The following is a 15,820-nucleotide window of genomic DNA, read 5'->3' on the forward strand; positions in this document are numbered from 1 at the left end:
GTATTTGCCTGGCGAATTCCTATTGGCAGGCTATTCCAAATTTTTAGGTGCATAACAGCAGAAGGCCGGCTCACCACTTCTTTTATGTTTTGCTTTTGGAATTCTAAGGAGACACTCATTTGAGGATCTAAAGGTACAATTTGGAATATAGGGTATCAGACATTCCAATATATAAGATGGAGCGAGATTATTTAAAGCTTTATAAACCATAAGCAGAATTTTAAAGTCAATTCCGAATGACACAGGTAACCAGTGTTGAGACATCAAAACTGGAGTAATGTGTTCGGATTTTCTTTTCCTAGTTAGAATTCTAGCAGCTGCATTCTGCACTTGTTGTAAACGATTTATGTCTTTTTTGGGTAGTCCTGAGAGGAGTGCGTTACAGTAAACTAGTCGACTGAAAACAAAAGCGTGAATTAATTTCTCAGCATCTTTCAATGAAATAAGAGGTCTAACTTTTGCTATGTTTCTTAAGTGAAAAAATGCTGTCCTAGTGGTCTGATGAATATGCAATTTAAAATTCAGGTTACAGTCAACAGCTACCCCAAAGTTTTTTACTTCCGTCTTGACTTTTAATCCTAATGCATCAAGTTTATTTCTGATAACCTCATTGAATCCTTTATTGCCAATCACTAAAATTTCAGTTTTCTCTTTATTTAGCTTGAGAAAATTACTATTCATCCATTCAGAAATACAAGTAAGACATTGTGTTAGTGAATCGAGAGAGTCGGAGTAATCAGGTGCTATTGATAAGTACAGCTGTGTGTCATCAGCATAGCTGTGGTAGCTCACGTTGTGCCCTGAGATAATCTGACCTAATGGAAGCAAATAGATTGAGAAGAGCAGCGGACCCAGTATAAAGCCTTGTGGAACACCATATCGGATATCATGTGTCTTTGACATGTGATTACCACAACTAACAAAGAATTTTCTACATGCCAGGTATGATTCAAACCAATTAAGGACCCTGCCAGAGAGGCCCACAAATTGACTAAGGCGATTTCTAAGAATATTGTGATCAATGGTGTCAAATGCGGCACTCAGATCTAGGAGGATGAGAACAGATAAATGGCCTATGTCTGAATTCACCCGCAAATCATTTACTACTTTAATGAGTGCAGTTTCTATGCTGTGATTTGTTCTAAAACCTCACTGAAATTTATCATGAATAGCATTTTTATTGAGGTGGTCATTTAACTGCATAATGACTGCCTTCTCTAGAATTTTACTTAAGAAGGGCAGGTTAGAGATGGGTCTAAAATTTTCAAAGCAGAGGGGTCAAGATTATTTTTCTTGAGTAGGGGTTTAACTACAGCAGTCTTAAGACAGTCTGGGAAGACCCCCATAACTAATGACGAGTTTACGATGTCAAGAATATTATCAACTAGCAGAATACCCGCGCTTCGCAGCGGAGAAGTAGTGTGTTAAAGAAGTTATGAAAAAGAAAAGGAAAAATTTTAAAAATAACATAACATGATTGTTAATGTAATTGTTTTGTCATTGATATGAGTGTTGTTGTCATATCTATATATATATATATATTGTAAAAGATGCAACAACAAACAGCATAAAGGTTTGGGGTTTTCCGGCCCCGTATATTGCAAACAATCCACAATGCAATAAATCAAAAATTGGGTCAAATATAAACAAAACAGTTCATATGCGCGACGCCACTCTGAGGCGTCGGCGGTCATTTTATAGGGGAGGAGCCGGAAGTGGAGGAATGCTGGGAAGGAACCGTGAGGGAGGATGGAACTGCTGACGTTACGAAAGATGGCGGAGGAAGGGCAGAAGTAGACGTACTGCGGGAAGGCTTGTGATGGCGGAGCGTCTCTTTTCCTGGAAGACTTTAAAGGAGAAAGGTTAGTACCCCGCCACTCCCTGCCGGCGAACGTCTTTCGAAGCAGTTTAAGGTCAGTCTGCGGTCTCCTACTCGCGCGTGCGTGACACGACCCCCCCCTTAGCCCAAGACCGTCAGGTCGGGCGGACCTAACCGAGAGGTCATGGATGCGAGAGAGGGCATCGGCATTGGCCGATGTGACCGTGAACTTATAGGGCTGCAAGTCCTGAAACCACCTGGTGACCCACGGATTCGACTCTTTGTGTAGGGACATTCACTGAAGCGCAGCGTGATCAGTCACTAGAGTGAATTCGCGACCCAACAGGTAGTACCGGAGATAAGTTACTGCCCACTTAATGGCCAGGGCTTCCCTCTCCACCGCTGCATACCTGGTCTCTCGGTCCAGCAGTTTCCGGCTTAGGTACATCACGGGGTGTTCGACACCATCGACGCTTTGGCTCAACACAGCACCCAGGCCTGTGTCTGAAGTGTCGGTCTGGAGGATAAAAGGCAGCCCAAAATCAGGGGTCCTTAGTACAGGTGCCGACGTTAGGGCCTTTTTAAGGTCACTGAATGCGTGTTCCGCCTTGTCGTTCCATACCACATGTAGGGGAGCGCCCTTCTTTGTTAAATTAGTCAAGGGTGCTGCCCTCTCGGAAAAACGGGGTACGAACTGGCGGTAATACCCCGCTAGCCCCAAGAAAGCCTGCACCTGTCTCTTGGTATTCGGACGGGGCCATTCCAGGATGTCTTTGATTTTGGAACATTGGGGTCTCACCTGTCCTCGTCCCACAAGGTAGCCTAAATACTTGGCCTCCTTTAAGCCAAAGAAACACTTACGGGGATTGATGCGGAGGCCGGCCTTAGCCAGTGTCGCGAGGACAGCAGAGACCTGCAATAGATGCTCTTCCCAGGTGCCGGAATAGATGACGACGTCATCCAGGTAGGCGACACTATAGGACTGGTGGGGCCTCAGCACTCTATCCACCAGATGTTGAAAGGTCGCTGGGGCCCCGTGCAGCCCAAATGGGAGGACCTTGTATTGCCAATGTCCACTGGGGGTGCTAAAGGCCGTTTTTTCTTTTGAAGATGCCGTTAAGGGAATTTGCCAATACCCTTTTGTCATGTCAAGGGTAGTCGAGTATCGAGCCGCACCCAGCCGCTCAAGTAGGTCGTCGATGCGGGGCAACTTGGAGACCTGGTTCTAAAGTCATTGCAGAACCTCCAGGAGCTGTCCGGCTTGGAAACGAGGACGATTGGACTGGACCAAGGGCTATGGCTTTCCTCGATAATGTCCATATCCAACATTCGTTGCACCTCCAGTTCCACTTTGGCGCGTTTTGCCTCCGGGAGTCTATAGGGCCTCTCCCGGACAATTACTCCAGGGTCCTTGACTATATCGTGCGCAATCAGCGAGGTCCGGCCCGGTGACTCGCTCACTATTTCGGGGATGGCGTGGATAGCCTGGGTTATCTCTCGCCGCTGTAAGGGTGTCAGCACGTCACCGAGGTTAAGGGCAGACGTGTTAGCGAATAGGGAGAGGGATCTACGAGTGTCGGGAGACTCCTCCCTGTCCTTCCAAGGTTTCAACAAATTGACATGGTAGATCCTCTCGTTCGGTCGATGATTAGGTTGCTTGACTAAATAGTCTACGAGCCCCTTTCTTTCCTTAACCTCGTATGGCCCCTGCCAGTGAGCTAGCAACTTGGAGTGGGAGGTAGGAACGAGCACTATCACTCGATCCCCCGGGCGGAACTCCCGGAGGACGGAGTTGCGGTTGTAACACCGGGCCTGCACAGCCTGCACACGAGTCACGTGGTCCTTTAGGAGTGGCCTGATTTTGGCGAGCCTGTTGCGCAGTTGCACCACATACTCCAATATATTGGAGGAGGGAAGGGCCTCAGCCTCCCAGCCCTCTTTTAGTATGTCTAAAAGTCTCCGGGGTTGTCGCCCGTACAATAATTCAAAAGGGGAGAAGCCCGTAGAGGCCTGGGGCACCTCCCGGTAAGCAAAAAGCACGAGCGTTAGGAGCTGGTCCCAATTCCTGCCATCGGCGCTGACTACCTTGCGGAGCATCTGTTTAAGCATCTGGTTAAAGCGCTCTACCAATCCGTCTGTTTGGGGGTGGTAGAAAGACGTCTTCAGGTGCTTTATTCGCAGTAATCTGGCAACCTACCTGAACGTATCTGAGGTGTAGGGAGTACCCTGGTCCGTGAAGACTTCTTTGGGGATACCCACTCTGGAAAATCAGTTGACTAATTCCCGTGCGATATTCTTGGTATTAGCGGAGCGCAGGGGAACCACCTCTGGGTATCGGGTCGCGTAATCCACCATGACCAATATGTATTTATGGCCACGGTTAGAGGGTTCCAGGGGTCCTACTAAATCCACCCCTATTCTGTCAAACGGGATTTCTATCAGGGGTATTGGGATGAGAGGAGCGCGGTCCCTCCTAGGAATCTGGCGAATCTGACATTCTGGACAGGATTGACAGAAGCACCAGACCTCCTCGTTGATCCCGGGCCAGTAAAAGCGGAGCTTGATTCTCTCCAATGTTTTTTCGGCCCCAAGGTGGGCGCCTAGGAGGCGAGCGTGAGCTAGCAGCAATTTCCACACCTCACCCTCGTGGGTTGCCACCCGATACAACAGATCATTCTCCAGCACAAAGGGCTCGTGTGGCATGGAACCGTCAGCTTGTGAGCAGCCTGGAAGAACAATCGCTTTCCGGGCAAACCGCAGGGAATCGTCATTCCACTGCTCCCTTTTAAATGAGGCAGGCGTGGACCGAAATTGATGGTCCAAATTGCTCAGGGGGTCTTGTGAGCGGGTTGGCAGAAGTGTACCCTGGCTTGTCCCTTCCCCGGCGGATACTTCCGGGTCAGGGTCCGTCGCCTGAGAAACGTCCCCCGATGGGCCTGCGTCACTAGGGCCTGCCCCAGAGCACAGTGTGGAGACCGTAGGAGGGGTGCCTCGCCCCCTCATCACTAGACCTAGTGAGGCTCCGGGAGCGGTGTTCGTCTTACCGCGTTTTCTGTGCGACCAGTCTTGTCCCAAAATTACTGGATAGGGGGGTTCGGGCAACACCGCGACCGTCAAGTTGGATACCTGCCCCTTCCACGTGATGTAACAGCGGGCGGAGCGGTAAGACTTGGTCTCCCCATTTACACACGTGACTTGCAAATGCTGCGTAAGCCACTGTCAAGGTAATACGTAACGGCGAGCAACAATGGTAATGTTGCTGCCGGAGTCAAATAAAGCCACCACCGAGTGCCCGTTCAGTAACACCACTCCCGTGTTTGGACTTGAAACAGCGCGGGGAGGCCGACTTTTCTTTGGGCCTTTGCGGTGCTTCTGCAGCGCGTCGAGAGGGCTTGGGGGTGGCCGCCCTGTCGGTTCCCACGAGCGTACTTTTCCGACCCCGGCTTGGTAGACCGCGAGCTGACGCTCCAGGACTTCCAGGGGGCCTGGCATATCCTTATAGGGGTGGCGCCGGACCTGCTGGGCGAGGGAGCTTGGCAAGGCGTTCACCAGGCCCTCACAGGCCACCTGCTCCACGACCTTCCGGGCTTGGGGACCTCTGGGCCGTAACCAGCGTCCCATCTTCCCCCAGAAGTCGAAGGCCTGTGCACGGGTCAAACTGCCAGCTCCGCCATTCGGTCGCCTGCTGGCCCGGCGTGATGCCGTATCGTGCTAGGATCTCCTGCTTTAGGAGGTCGTAACTCGCGGCCTCCTCCTCGGGGAGGTCGTAATAAGCCTGCTGCGCGGGTCCCTTCAGGTAGGGCGCCAGAATGGGCGCCCACTCGGACCGCTGCCACTGTTCGGGTGGCGTCCGTTCGAATATGCCCAGGTAAGACTCGATGTCATCCGCCTCTGTCATGGGTACCAGAGGCGGGGGAGTTGGATGAGGCAGTTAGGGTCTTACCCTTTGGGCTTCTGCCAACCTGGCCTTCGTTTCCTCCAACTCGCGGGTGGTAGCGGCTTGCGCTTGCTGCAGGGCCAGGATCTGGGCGTTCATTCCCTGCAGCACTGTGTTGAGGTCTTGTCCTTCAGTCATCTCTCTTGGACTGGTATCCTGCCGGCTACGCCACTGTAAAAGATGCAACAACAAACAGCATAAAGATTTGGGGTTTTCCGGCCCCGTATATTGCAGACAATCCACAATGCAATAAATCAAAAATTGGGTCAAATATAAACAAAACAGTTCATATGCGCGACGCCACTCTGAGGCGTCGGCGGCCATTTAATAGGGCAGGAGCCGGAAGTGGAGGAATGCTGGGAAGGAACCGTGAGGGAGGATGGGACTGCTGACGTCAGGAAAGATGGTGGAGGAAGGGCGGAAGTAGACGTACGGCAGGAAGGCTTATGATGGCGGAGTGTCTCTTTTCCTGGAAGACATTAAAGGAGAAAGGTATATATATATATACACATGCGGAGAACTAAAAAGAAAAGGAAACATTTTAATAATAACGTAACATGATTGACAATGTAATTGTTTTGTCATTGTCATGAGTGTTGCTGGCATATATATATACATACATGTGTACATATATACACACACACATATACTACGGGGTGCCAAACAGGCAAATACATTGATTTTCTGAATATATATAGTCGGCGTCAGAATATATAAAGTCAAAACTTGAATATATAAAGTCATTCCCGAATATATAAAGTCAAAACTTGAATATATAAAGTCAGTGTCAGAATATATAAAGTGACTTTATATATACAAGTTTTGACTTTATATAGTTACATTTAGTCATCATTGCATAACTTTTTCTTTAAATTCAACTTCCATTCCTACCAAAGATATTTCTAGCGACTAAACAGAGCCTACTTATATCCAAATTCGAGCTATTGAGCTGTCGCCTGCCTGCCTGAATAAGTCAATTATGACTGTTGCTGTCATCAAGGATTTCATTATTATTATTTCTTTCAATCAGGTTCGTATTTGGACAGTGTGCACAAAACCACGCTTTTATTAAGGCTTCCGTCGGGTAGTCTTTTAAAATAAAATTTCCCTCCGGTCAGTCCTAGAAACGCGCTTTCTTCCGACTATTATATTTTTGTAGCTATGATGTGTGCATCAATGTAATCGATGTACCAGGAAATCATGCATTGACAAAAGTTACCTTTTGCTTGGAATGCAAAGTGTGATTAAATTTTTTTTACGCGTTATGGAGTACATGCATCGAAGCTTCTCAGCTTTGCTTGTGCTAAGAAAAGGAAACATTTTAAAAATAACGTAACATGATTGTCAATGTAATAGTCTTGTGACCGTTATGAGTGTTGCTGTCATCAAGGATTTGATTATCATTATTTCTTTCAATCAGGTTCGTATTTGGAGGACGTGTTGTGTTCAAGTATATTCCGTGTTTGTCAACCGTTGTAAAGATAATTCATCGAAGTGTTCACCACCCAAAACGGAACTCGTGAATGTAAGATGTTCAACAGGCATTCCCGGTAGTAAGTTGTGGAAATTGCCTGTGAATATTTAGCGTTAGCGTGTGTATGAACTTAGTTTAATCTTTTCCAGTCCTGCAAAGTCAGTTGACGCGAGCGCTCGGAGTACATGCATCGAAGCTTCTCAGCTGTGCTTGTGCGATCTCGCGATGTCCACGACTTTATTTAATATTAGCTAAGACCCGGCACTTCAAAGTTTCTTGCTACAGCAATTTTAACTCCGCAACAAAGTGATCCAAAGTCTCGTTTATACCTCGTGTCTTCTCATTAAACTTGTATCTCGCGAACACCATACTCGTTGTAGGCATGACAAACGGCAGCGGGAGTGTGTCTATAAAGTTAATTTAAACTTGCGGTTCACACTGCTTTGTTTCCACAGTTGTGTAATTCGGTTTTTGTTGAGCACTCTTTGGAACAATTGCTTTTTGTCTGTGAACTGCGTCAGTTCACATGAGCCACTCGGTGAACATGCATCGAAGGTTCCCAGCTGTGCTGGTGCCATCTCGTGCGATGTCCACGGCTGTATTTAATGTTAGCTGAGACCCGGCACTTAAACGTTTCTCTCGCAGTTTCGCTGAGTTTGCGCCAAACACCACCCTGACCATCTCATCTTCGTCTGCATAAGCACAGTCCTTCACCCGTGAATATTTAACGGCAGTGTTTCTATTGGATTGCCGATGACGGACGGCCTTATATGGGCAGGCACTAAATTACGTCCACAGCCATCTATTATAGTATATAGACGAAAAAATAGGGTCCAGTTATGACCATTACGCGTAGAATTTCAAAATGAAACCTGCCCAACTTTTGTAAGTAAGCTGTAAGGAATGAGCCTGCCAAATTTCAGCCTCCTACCTACACAGGAAGTTGGAGAATTAGTGATGAGTGAGTGAGTGAGTGAGTCAGTGAGGGCTTTGCGTTTTATTAGTATAGATTAGCACGCATGATACCTCCTTGAAAAAACTTGTTGGTATTGTGTCAAGGACACAAGTGGAGGGTTTCAGTTGAGAGATTATTCTGTGTAAATCAGTCAAATCCATCCTGGTGAAATAATTTGTGCTCAATACATTATTTTGAGTTGGATAATTGTATGCTTTGCGCATATCGAGCTCGGATGAATTCTCTGCACTGCTACCTTCCACTCCTTTTCTGATATGCTGAGTTAGAGATCCTTTTCCCATTGTCCTCTTGGATCTTTGAAAGGAAGGGACAGTGAAATGGTTTTATATATTGCAGAGATACTGTCTGTCCTTGAAACTGATCAATATTTTTTCCAGCATAGAGGAAGGTGGGAGGTGAGGAAAATTGGGCAGGTTCTGTTTAATAAAGTTTCTAATTTGAAGATAGTGAAAGAAATTTGTTGCTGGAAAGTTAAATTTAGAATATAAATGGTCGAATGATGCAAAGATGTTGTCTATGTACAGATCTCTAAGTGATTTAATCCCAAATGTGTTCCAGACATTAAAAACTGCACATGTTTGTGAGGGTTGAAAAAGATGATTCTCGTGCAGAGGTGCCACCGATAAAAGATTCTCTATCTTAAAATACTTCATACACTGGTTCCATATTCTGAGTGAGTGAAGCACTATCGGGTTATTAGTATATTGGCGATTTTTTGCATTTATTGGGGCACAAACCAAGGAATATAACGAGGAACTGCAGGATTTTATTGCTATTGCAGATCAAGCCTGTATATGTTCATCTATTTGTGTAAATGTCCAGGTTTTTATATGTTGTATGTTTGCAGCCCAGTAGTAAAATTGAAAGTTAGGTAGGGCCATGCCACCTTCTGCCTTTGGCCTTTGTAGGGTCGCTCTTTGGATACATGGATATTTTGAATTCCAAATAAATGTGGTTATGGTTGAATCTAATTTCTTAAAGAATGATTTATTTATGTATATTCGAATATTTTGAAATAAAAGAGAAGCTTAGGGAGGATATTCATCTTAACAATGTTAATTCTTCCAGCTAAAGTGAGATGAAGGGTTAACCATCTATGCAAGTCTTGCTTGAATTTTTCCATACAGACAGCGAAATTTTGTTGAGCTTTATGTTTACTTGTGATGTTTACCCCTAAATATTTAAACTGATCTGCAATGATAAAAGAGAAGGTGTCCAATCTAATATTGTGTGCTTGAGAATTCACTGGAAAGAGCACACTTTTAGTCAAATTAATTCTGAGACCAGAAATCTTTTGAAATTCTCTTAGTGCTGTTAGGACAACAGGCACAGTATTTTGTGGGTCTGATATATACAATACCATATCATCTGCATATAGAGAAATTTTCTGTTCTAGTCCTTCTCTGATAATCCCCTTTATCTCATAAGCATTTTGACAATGAACTGCCAGTGGCTCAATGGTGATTGCAAAAAGTAGTGGTGACAAGGGGCATCCTTGTCTGGTACCACGTTCTAGTTTAAAGTAGTCTGAATTAATGTTGTTAATACAAACTGAAGCTTCTGGATTGGTATACAGTAGTTTGATCCATGCACAAATGTTTGATCCAAACCCAACTTTCTCCAATGTGGTGAAAAGGTAGTTCCATTCAATCATATCAAATGCTTTTTCTGCATCCAAGGATAATAAAATCTCTGGGATGTTTGACTTTGCGGGTGAATATATTACATTAAACAGAAGATTGGACGCTAAATGTCGGCCTTTAATAAATCCAGTTTGATCTTGTGATATTACTGAAGGCAGTACTTTCTCCATCCTTCTAGCTAGGACTTTGGAGAGTATCGTTATCATCATTATTCAGAAGTGAAATTGGTCTGTATGATGCACATTGTAATACATCCTTATTTTGTTTAGGAAAGACAGTGATTAATGCTTGATGAAAAGTTTGAGGATAGTTTTATTGTCTCGAGCTTCTGTGAATGTTGCTAATAGGAGGGGAGTTAGCTGAGTGGAGAACTTCTTATAAAATTTGGCAGGGTAGCCATCGGGGCCTGCTGCTTTCCCACTCTGAAGTAACTTTATAGCATCTAATAATTCTGATAGTGTCAACGGTTTATCCAATTCCTCTACACTAAGAGTATCTATTTGTGGTATCTCTAATGCATTCAGAAATGCATTAGATTGTGTCTTGTCTTCTTTACACTCAGTAGAATATAAGGATTTATAGTAAACTCTAAATGTGTTCATAATATTTTCATAGTCAATGATTATGTCTGCGTTTGTGTTGGTAATTGCTGGGATGGCATTGCGAACTTCTTGCTTGTGGATTTGTCGAGCTAAATGCTAATTAGCGTTCTCTCCATGTTCATAGTAATGATATCTTGATTTAAAAATGAGTTGTTCAGTTTCTTTAGTTGTGAAGAGGTTGAATTCTGAATGCAGAGCCTGCCTTTTCCTATGAAGAGCCTCACTTGGACACCTGGCATGTTCTTGATCTATTCTAGTAATTTCGTTAGTTAGCTTTGATACCTGCTTGGTTTCCAATTTATTTCTGTGGGAAAGATATGAAATAATTCGTCCTCTTAAGAAGGCCTTCAGGGTTTCCCAGAGTATATCTGCCTTTGAGGATATATTTGTCTCTAGAAAAAAACTGATTTGTTTTGATACAAATTCTGTAAAGTTCTTGTCTGCTAATAAAAGTGGGTTAAGATGCCATCTGCGAGATGAGTATGTGGGGCATAATGATTGACTTTTGTGTGGAAAGCTGCATATGCACATTTTGACCTTTTTTTTTGCATACACGAGTTTTATAAATCTGTTTACTGAACGTATAAGTTAAAAGGTTTAATATAAAGCAAAGTTATTTTTTTACTCAAATAATAATTTGTTATAATGTTTTAAGCATACATTATATGCATAGATCTTCCAGAAGTATCAAACACCTGGCCCATTCAGAACACAAATCATATTAACCTTTTGAACAATGGAGAGTGTTAAAGTAGAAAAAGCACAAAGGAAAAAATAATGCTACCAAAATGATTTCTGGATTGTGCTGTCTTGGGCTGTCAAAGAATTTTAATGCTTGTAGTAAACTATGAGGGCGGCACGGTGGTAGCGCTGCTGCCTCGCAGTTAGGAGACCCAGGTTCGCTTCCCAGGTCCTCCCTGTGTGGAGTTTGCATGTTCTCCCCATGTCTGCGTGGATTTTCTCTAGGCGCTCCGGTTTCCTCCCACAATCCAAAGACATGCAGGTTAGGTGGATTGGCGATTCTAAATTGGGCCTAGTGTGTGCTTGGTGTGTTGGTGTGTTTGTGTGTGTCCTGTGGTGGGTTGGCACCCTGCCCAGGATTGGTTCCTGCCTTGTGCCCTGTGTTGGCTGGGATTGGCTCCAGCAGACCCCCGTGACCCTGTATTCGGATTCAGCAGGTTAGAAAATGGATGGATAGTAAACTATAAAACTGCAAAAAGAAACTTTTTAAAAAGATTGATTTTAAATATCAGACCAAGGAGGAAGCACATGATTATATTCCTTTTGTAGCCATTTCGAAATGGGCCATACTTAATTTACATCAATAATTACCCATCTTCTAAAACCCAAAATGCACTGGGAGTTCAAGGCAGATTGTTTAACTTTCTGATCCCTGTAATAATCACACATGGTGTCTAGCCACTGCGCAAGATTCAACATAGCACAGATGCTTAATATTTATAAAAACTGTTCAGTTTCACTACTGAAGCTGCAATCTCTGCTTCCGAAAAACTATTTTCTTTTTCCCCTCTACCAAACCCATAGACAGATTGGTACAAAACGCTTTTTGTTTAATTTGTACATTGTAAAATTGCAGCGGTTGTCTTTCAAGTAAAAGTAAAGAACAATGAAAACCATCCATTGTGCATCTCTACAGCACCACATTGCAGTCACTAACTTTGGCAACTCAGCAAGGCTGCAGCTTTTATACAGCAACACCTCAAGATGCACACAAGATATGACTAGTCTGACCCTTGTTGAGTAATTGAATGTCTTTTTAACAGAGAAATCACATTGTAAAATCCAGGAATCTCAACTTTATTTTATTTTCCTTCTTGCCATTTTAATACAAATCTGTAAATATTTTAATATGCTGTTCATTTTTTCAGTGCTTTTATTAACATCTGTCCTCATGTCAAGGTTTTGGGTGTGTCAGGTTCTTAGTGTCAGATTTTTTGAACTGTAGCTTTGTTTATATATTTTAGCAAGATTGACAATCAGCATTATATGTACGCGATGAGACACAAAAATAACCAGATTGGTAAAAAAATAATATTTATTGATGAATTGCAACATTCTAAACATTGTCACCATCTACTGTATATACTCTCCCTCCTGATCTCTACACCACTCCATACGTATCTTGCTTGAGGCTCTTCAACAGGCTTGCCGTTTCTGTCTTCACTTCATCCATTGAAGAAAAAAGTGTTCCCTTCAGGTCACTTTTGAAATTTCAGCAACAAGTAAAAATCACAGGGCGCGAAATCGGGAGAATAGGGAAGATGATTGAGGACAGGTATGTTTTTGTCAGTCAAAAAATGCTTTACGGAAAAAGAAAATTTGCGAGAAATTTGATGTTCAATTGCTGTTCGATTTTTTCCACCCAACATTATCGCGGCAACTCGTGTACCGATTGTTGTGCAAATACTGACTGAGCTATTCACAAGATATACCTAGCCAGTCAGTGGTTTGACAGGGCGTGTAGGAGGGGATATAATTCTATGATTCACATCCAGCCGACCTCCAGATGGTTTTCCAGGAAAGCCCCAAGCCTAGTCCGTTTTTTTTGTGTCTCTCCTCGTATATACATATACATATATATATATATATATATATATATATATATATGTGTATATATATATATATATATATGTGTGTGTGTGTGTGTGTGTGTGCGTGTGTGTGCCTGTGTGTTTGTGCGTGTGTGTGTGTGTGTGTGTGACCCTTATCATTTTCAAATAATAATCAAATTGATAATGGAAAATCTATCCAAATTCACAAAAATATGTTTCTTTATTCCAATATGGTGTAAAGTGCAGGAAAAATTCAAGATATCAATACTTTTTCCCCAGAAATAATCTTGCTACCTTTCTGGGCTTTCCTTCTCATGCATTTTGGCCCTGGATATAGTGGCTGGCCCAGTTGTAGATCTCCCAAGTATCATAAACTCCTCTTGGTTGTCACCTCATGTCTCTCATTCACCGTCTCTCCCTTTCTCTAAACTCTGGACTTTCTTGTTTCCTTTTCCCACCTAAGCTACTGTAAGCTCAGTTAGACTTTGATAGGGGAGCCACATTTAAATCCAGGTATTCTCAGGACCTCCAGGTCATATTGAAGCACAATATAGCACTATGTGCAGTACACATTGCAAAATTAGCTAGAAAATGTTTTCCTTATTTGTTCTAATATTGTTAAATGTGCTGGTGCTGTATCTTTAAAAGCTTAATTCTTCACTGAAATAAGATGTACAGTAAATTGGACTAATCATTATGCAGATAAAACTTAAGAGATACTTGTATACTCATCATTTTGATGTTTTTTATTTCACAGAGAAAAAGAATTGAAGAAATTCTTGAAGATGAAAGAGGACTGACAATTAAACGGACTTAAACACTTTCTTTTAGGTGTTTCTTAATTTAGTGGCTCACGTCACATTCCATAACATGTATTCACCTGGTACATTTCATGTAAGAATGACATTGATATTGCCAGGATAGTCTCTACTAATGCCTTTACTGGACTGGCAGATTCATGGACTTCATAAATGAAGGCATCAGCTCACATAAATCTTCAATCTGCAGTAAGCATTTCATTATGACTCATTTATATATGACAGAAATAATGATTATTCTAATTTAAATATTTAGTTTTGTCATGTATCTACCCATTTTCTGAACATTCTGTCACTATTAAATGTGTACATCATAGTTCTTTCACATCATACAGTATATGAAACAATACAATTGCACATTTATGCTTTTTATGACTTGGCTCTAAACAATAAAGTGTGTGATTATAAAGACTGAAAAAATTTATTTTGGGCAGTATCTGAAAATGGTTACTTATTTTGAAGCACATTTTTCATCTTTTGTCAAGTTTATTGTTTTTTTCATACAGTTATAGTATAGCTAACCTCACTGCACAGTTATTTTTGCTTTAGAAAAAATGAAAACAAAAAAAACAATAACTAAGGAATAAATTAGTTTTTCCAAATCATTCTATCCCTTCTATTTCTTCGTTGGAATTGTGGCATGTCTTTACCAGTATAAAATGACATTTGCAATAATGTGGGTAGACACAAAAGGAACACCAGTTGCCTGAAGAAAACAGAAAGTGATATACAGTGGTGCTAAATTTACGGCTGCCATCTGCTTACTTTCATTCTCTCCTCTGAAAATTAATCATTGCGAAAATGTGTTATGATAATCAATTATATATCTGAAAATGTAGTATAAAATAAAATCAAGTTTAAAAAAATTATATGCATTACTTCAATGTTTACTCTGTGTTAACTATTCCTGTATTTTATTCGATTTTGCGGAATCTTATGATGTGTTTTCAGTTATCTTGTGTTTCTTCAGTAGTGTAAGTCTACATGTTTCAGATTCAGCTATATTAACATATTACTAAGCACCATAAATAAAGCACTATCTATCTATCTGTCTATCTATTGTGGCAGATAGGGGACTATCGCTTCCTTGAACCCTTGTCCACAATTCCAAACACCAGGTAAAAGTCCAATTGTTGACTTTATTAAACTGCCACAGTGCACAAAGCACCCTCTCCTCCACTATACTCATACAATACCAATAATAAACACAATAATCCAATCCTCCAACTCCCAGACGTGTTGCCACCCTTCCACCCAGCTCAGCTCGCCGTCTGGGAGCTCCCATAGTCCTTTTGTATTCCCTGACCCGGAAGGGTTCCCAATCCCAGTCCATGTGACTCTCAATCACTCCCGGTCAGGTAAAATGTTCTTTTCTTCACGCCGGAAGTACGTCATTCCACTTGTCCATGTGTGCTTCCGGGGCGTAGGGAAAATACCCGTTGTTCCTCCCTGCAACGTCTCCTAGTGGCTCCCATGGCATCCAGCAGGGCTGTGTATAAAAACTGCAATGTCCATGATGCCCTGCTGGTCTTCGGGGAACCTCCATACTGCAGGGAGGGCTCCACTTGGCGGCTTGGGGGATATTGGCCACACCACATCTATCTATCTATCTATCTATCTATCTATCTATCTATCTATCTAGTAAACAATTTAATTACATTAAAATATTTTAATACCTTTTTTGGCCCTGCGGTGGGCTGGCGCCCTGCCCGGGGTTTGTTTCCTGCCTTGCGCCCTGTGTTGGCTCGGATTGGCACCAGCAGACCCCTGTGACCCTGTGGTTAGGATATAGCGGGTTGGGTAATGGATGGATGGATGGATGGATGGACACCTTTTTTGTTTATTTTGTGCATGGAAGGTTATTGTAAGTGAGGATGCATGAGTTTTACTTGTGATGGACATTTTCCTGGATTGGTTCCTGTTTAATTTATGACGCTGCTGAGATACTATCTACCTCTTTACCACAGTGAAAAAAATC

At 42.7% G+C, this 15,820-nt stretch overlaps 1 protein-coding gene across 1 annotated transcript in view; it reads left to right on the top strand.

Moving 5' to 3' along the window:
* LOC120514718 (protein LKAAEAR1-like) overlaps positions 1-14,655 on the top strand; it is a 45,680-nt gene extending 31,025 nt beyond the window's left edge. The window contains exon 4 of the mRNA XM_039735229.1: positions 13,782-14,655. Coding sequence (XP_039591163.1) covers positions 13,782-13,841 — 60 coding nt within the window. The 3' untranslated portion in view covers positions 13,842-14,655. The remainder of the gene's footprint in view (positions 1-13,781) is intronic.
* The last annotated feature ends 1,165 nt before the right edge of the window (positions 14,656-15,820 follow it).

The sequence above is a fragment of the Polypterus senegalus genome, chromosome 14 (assembly GCF_016835505.1).
Source record: "Polypterus senegalus isolate Bchr_013 chromosome 14, ASM1683550v1, whole genome shotgun sequence".
Taxonomy (NCBI): Eukaryota; Metazoa; Chordata; class Cladistia; order Polypteriformes; family Polypteridae; genus Polypterus; species Polypterus senegalus.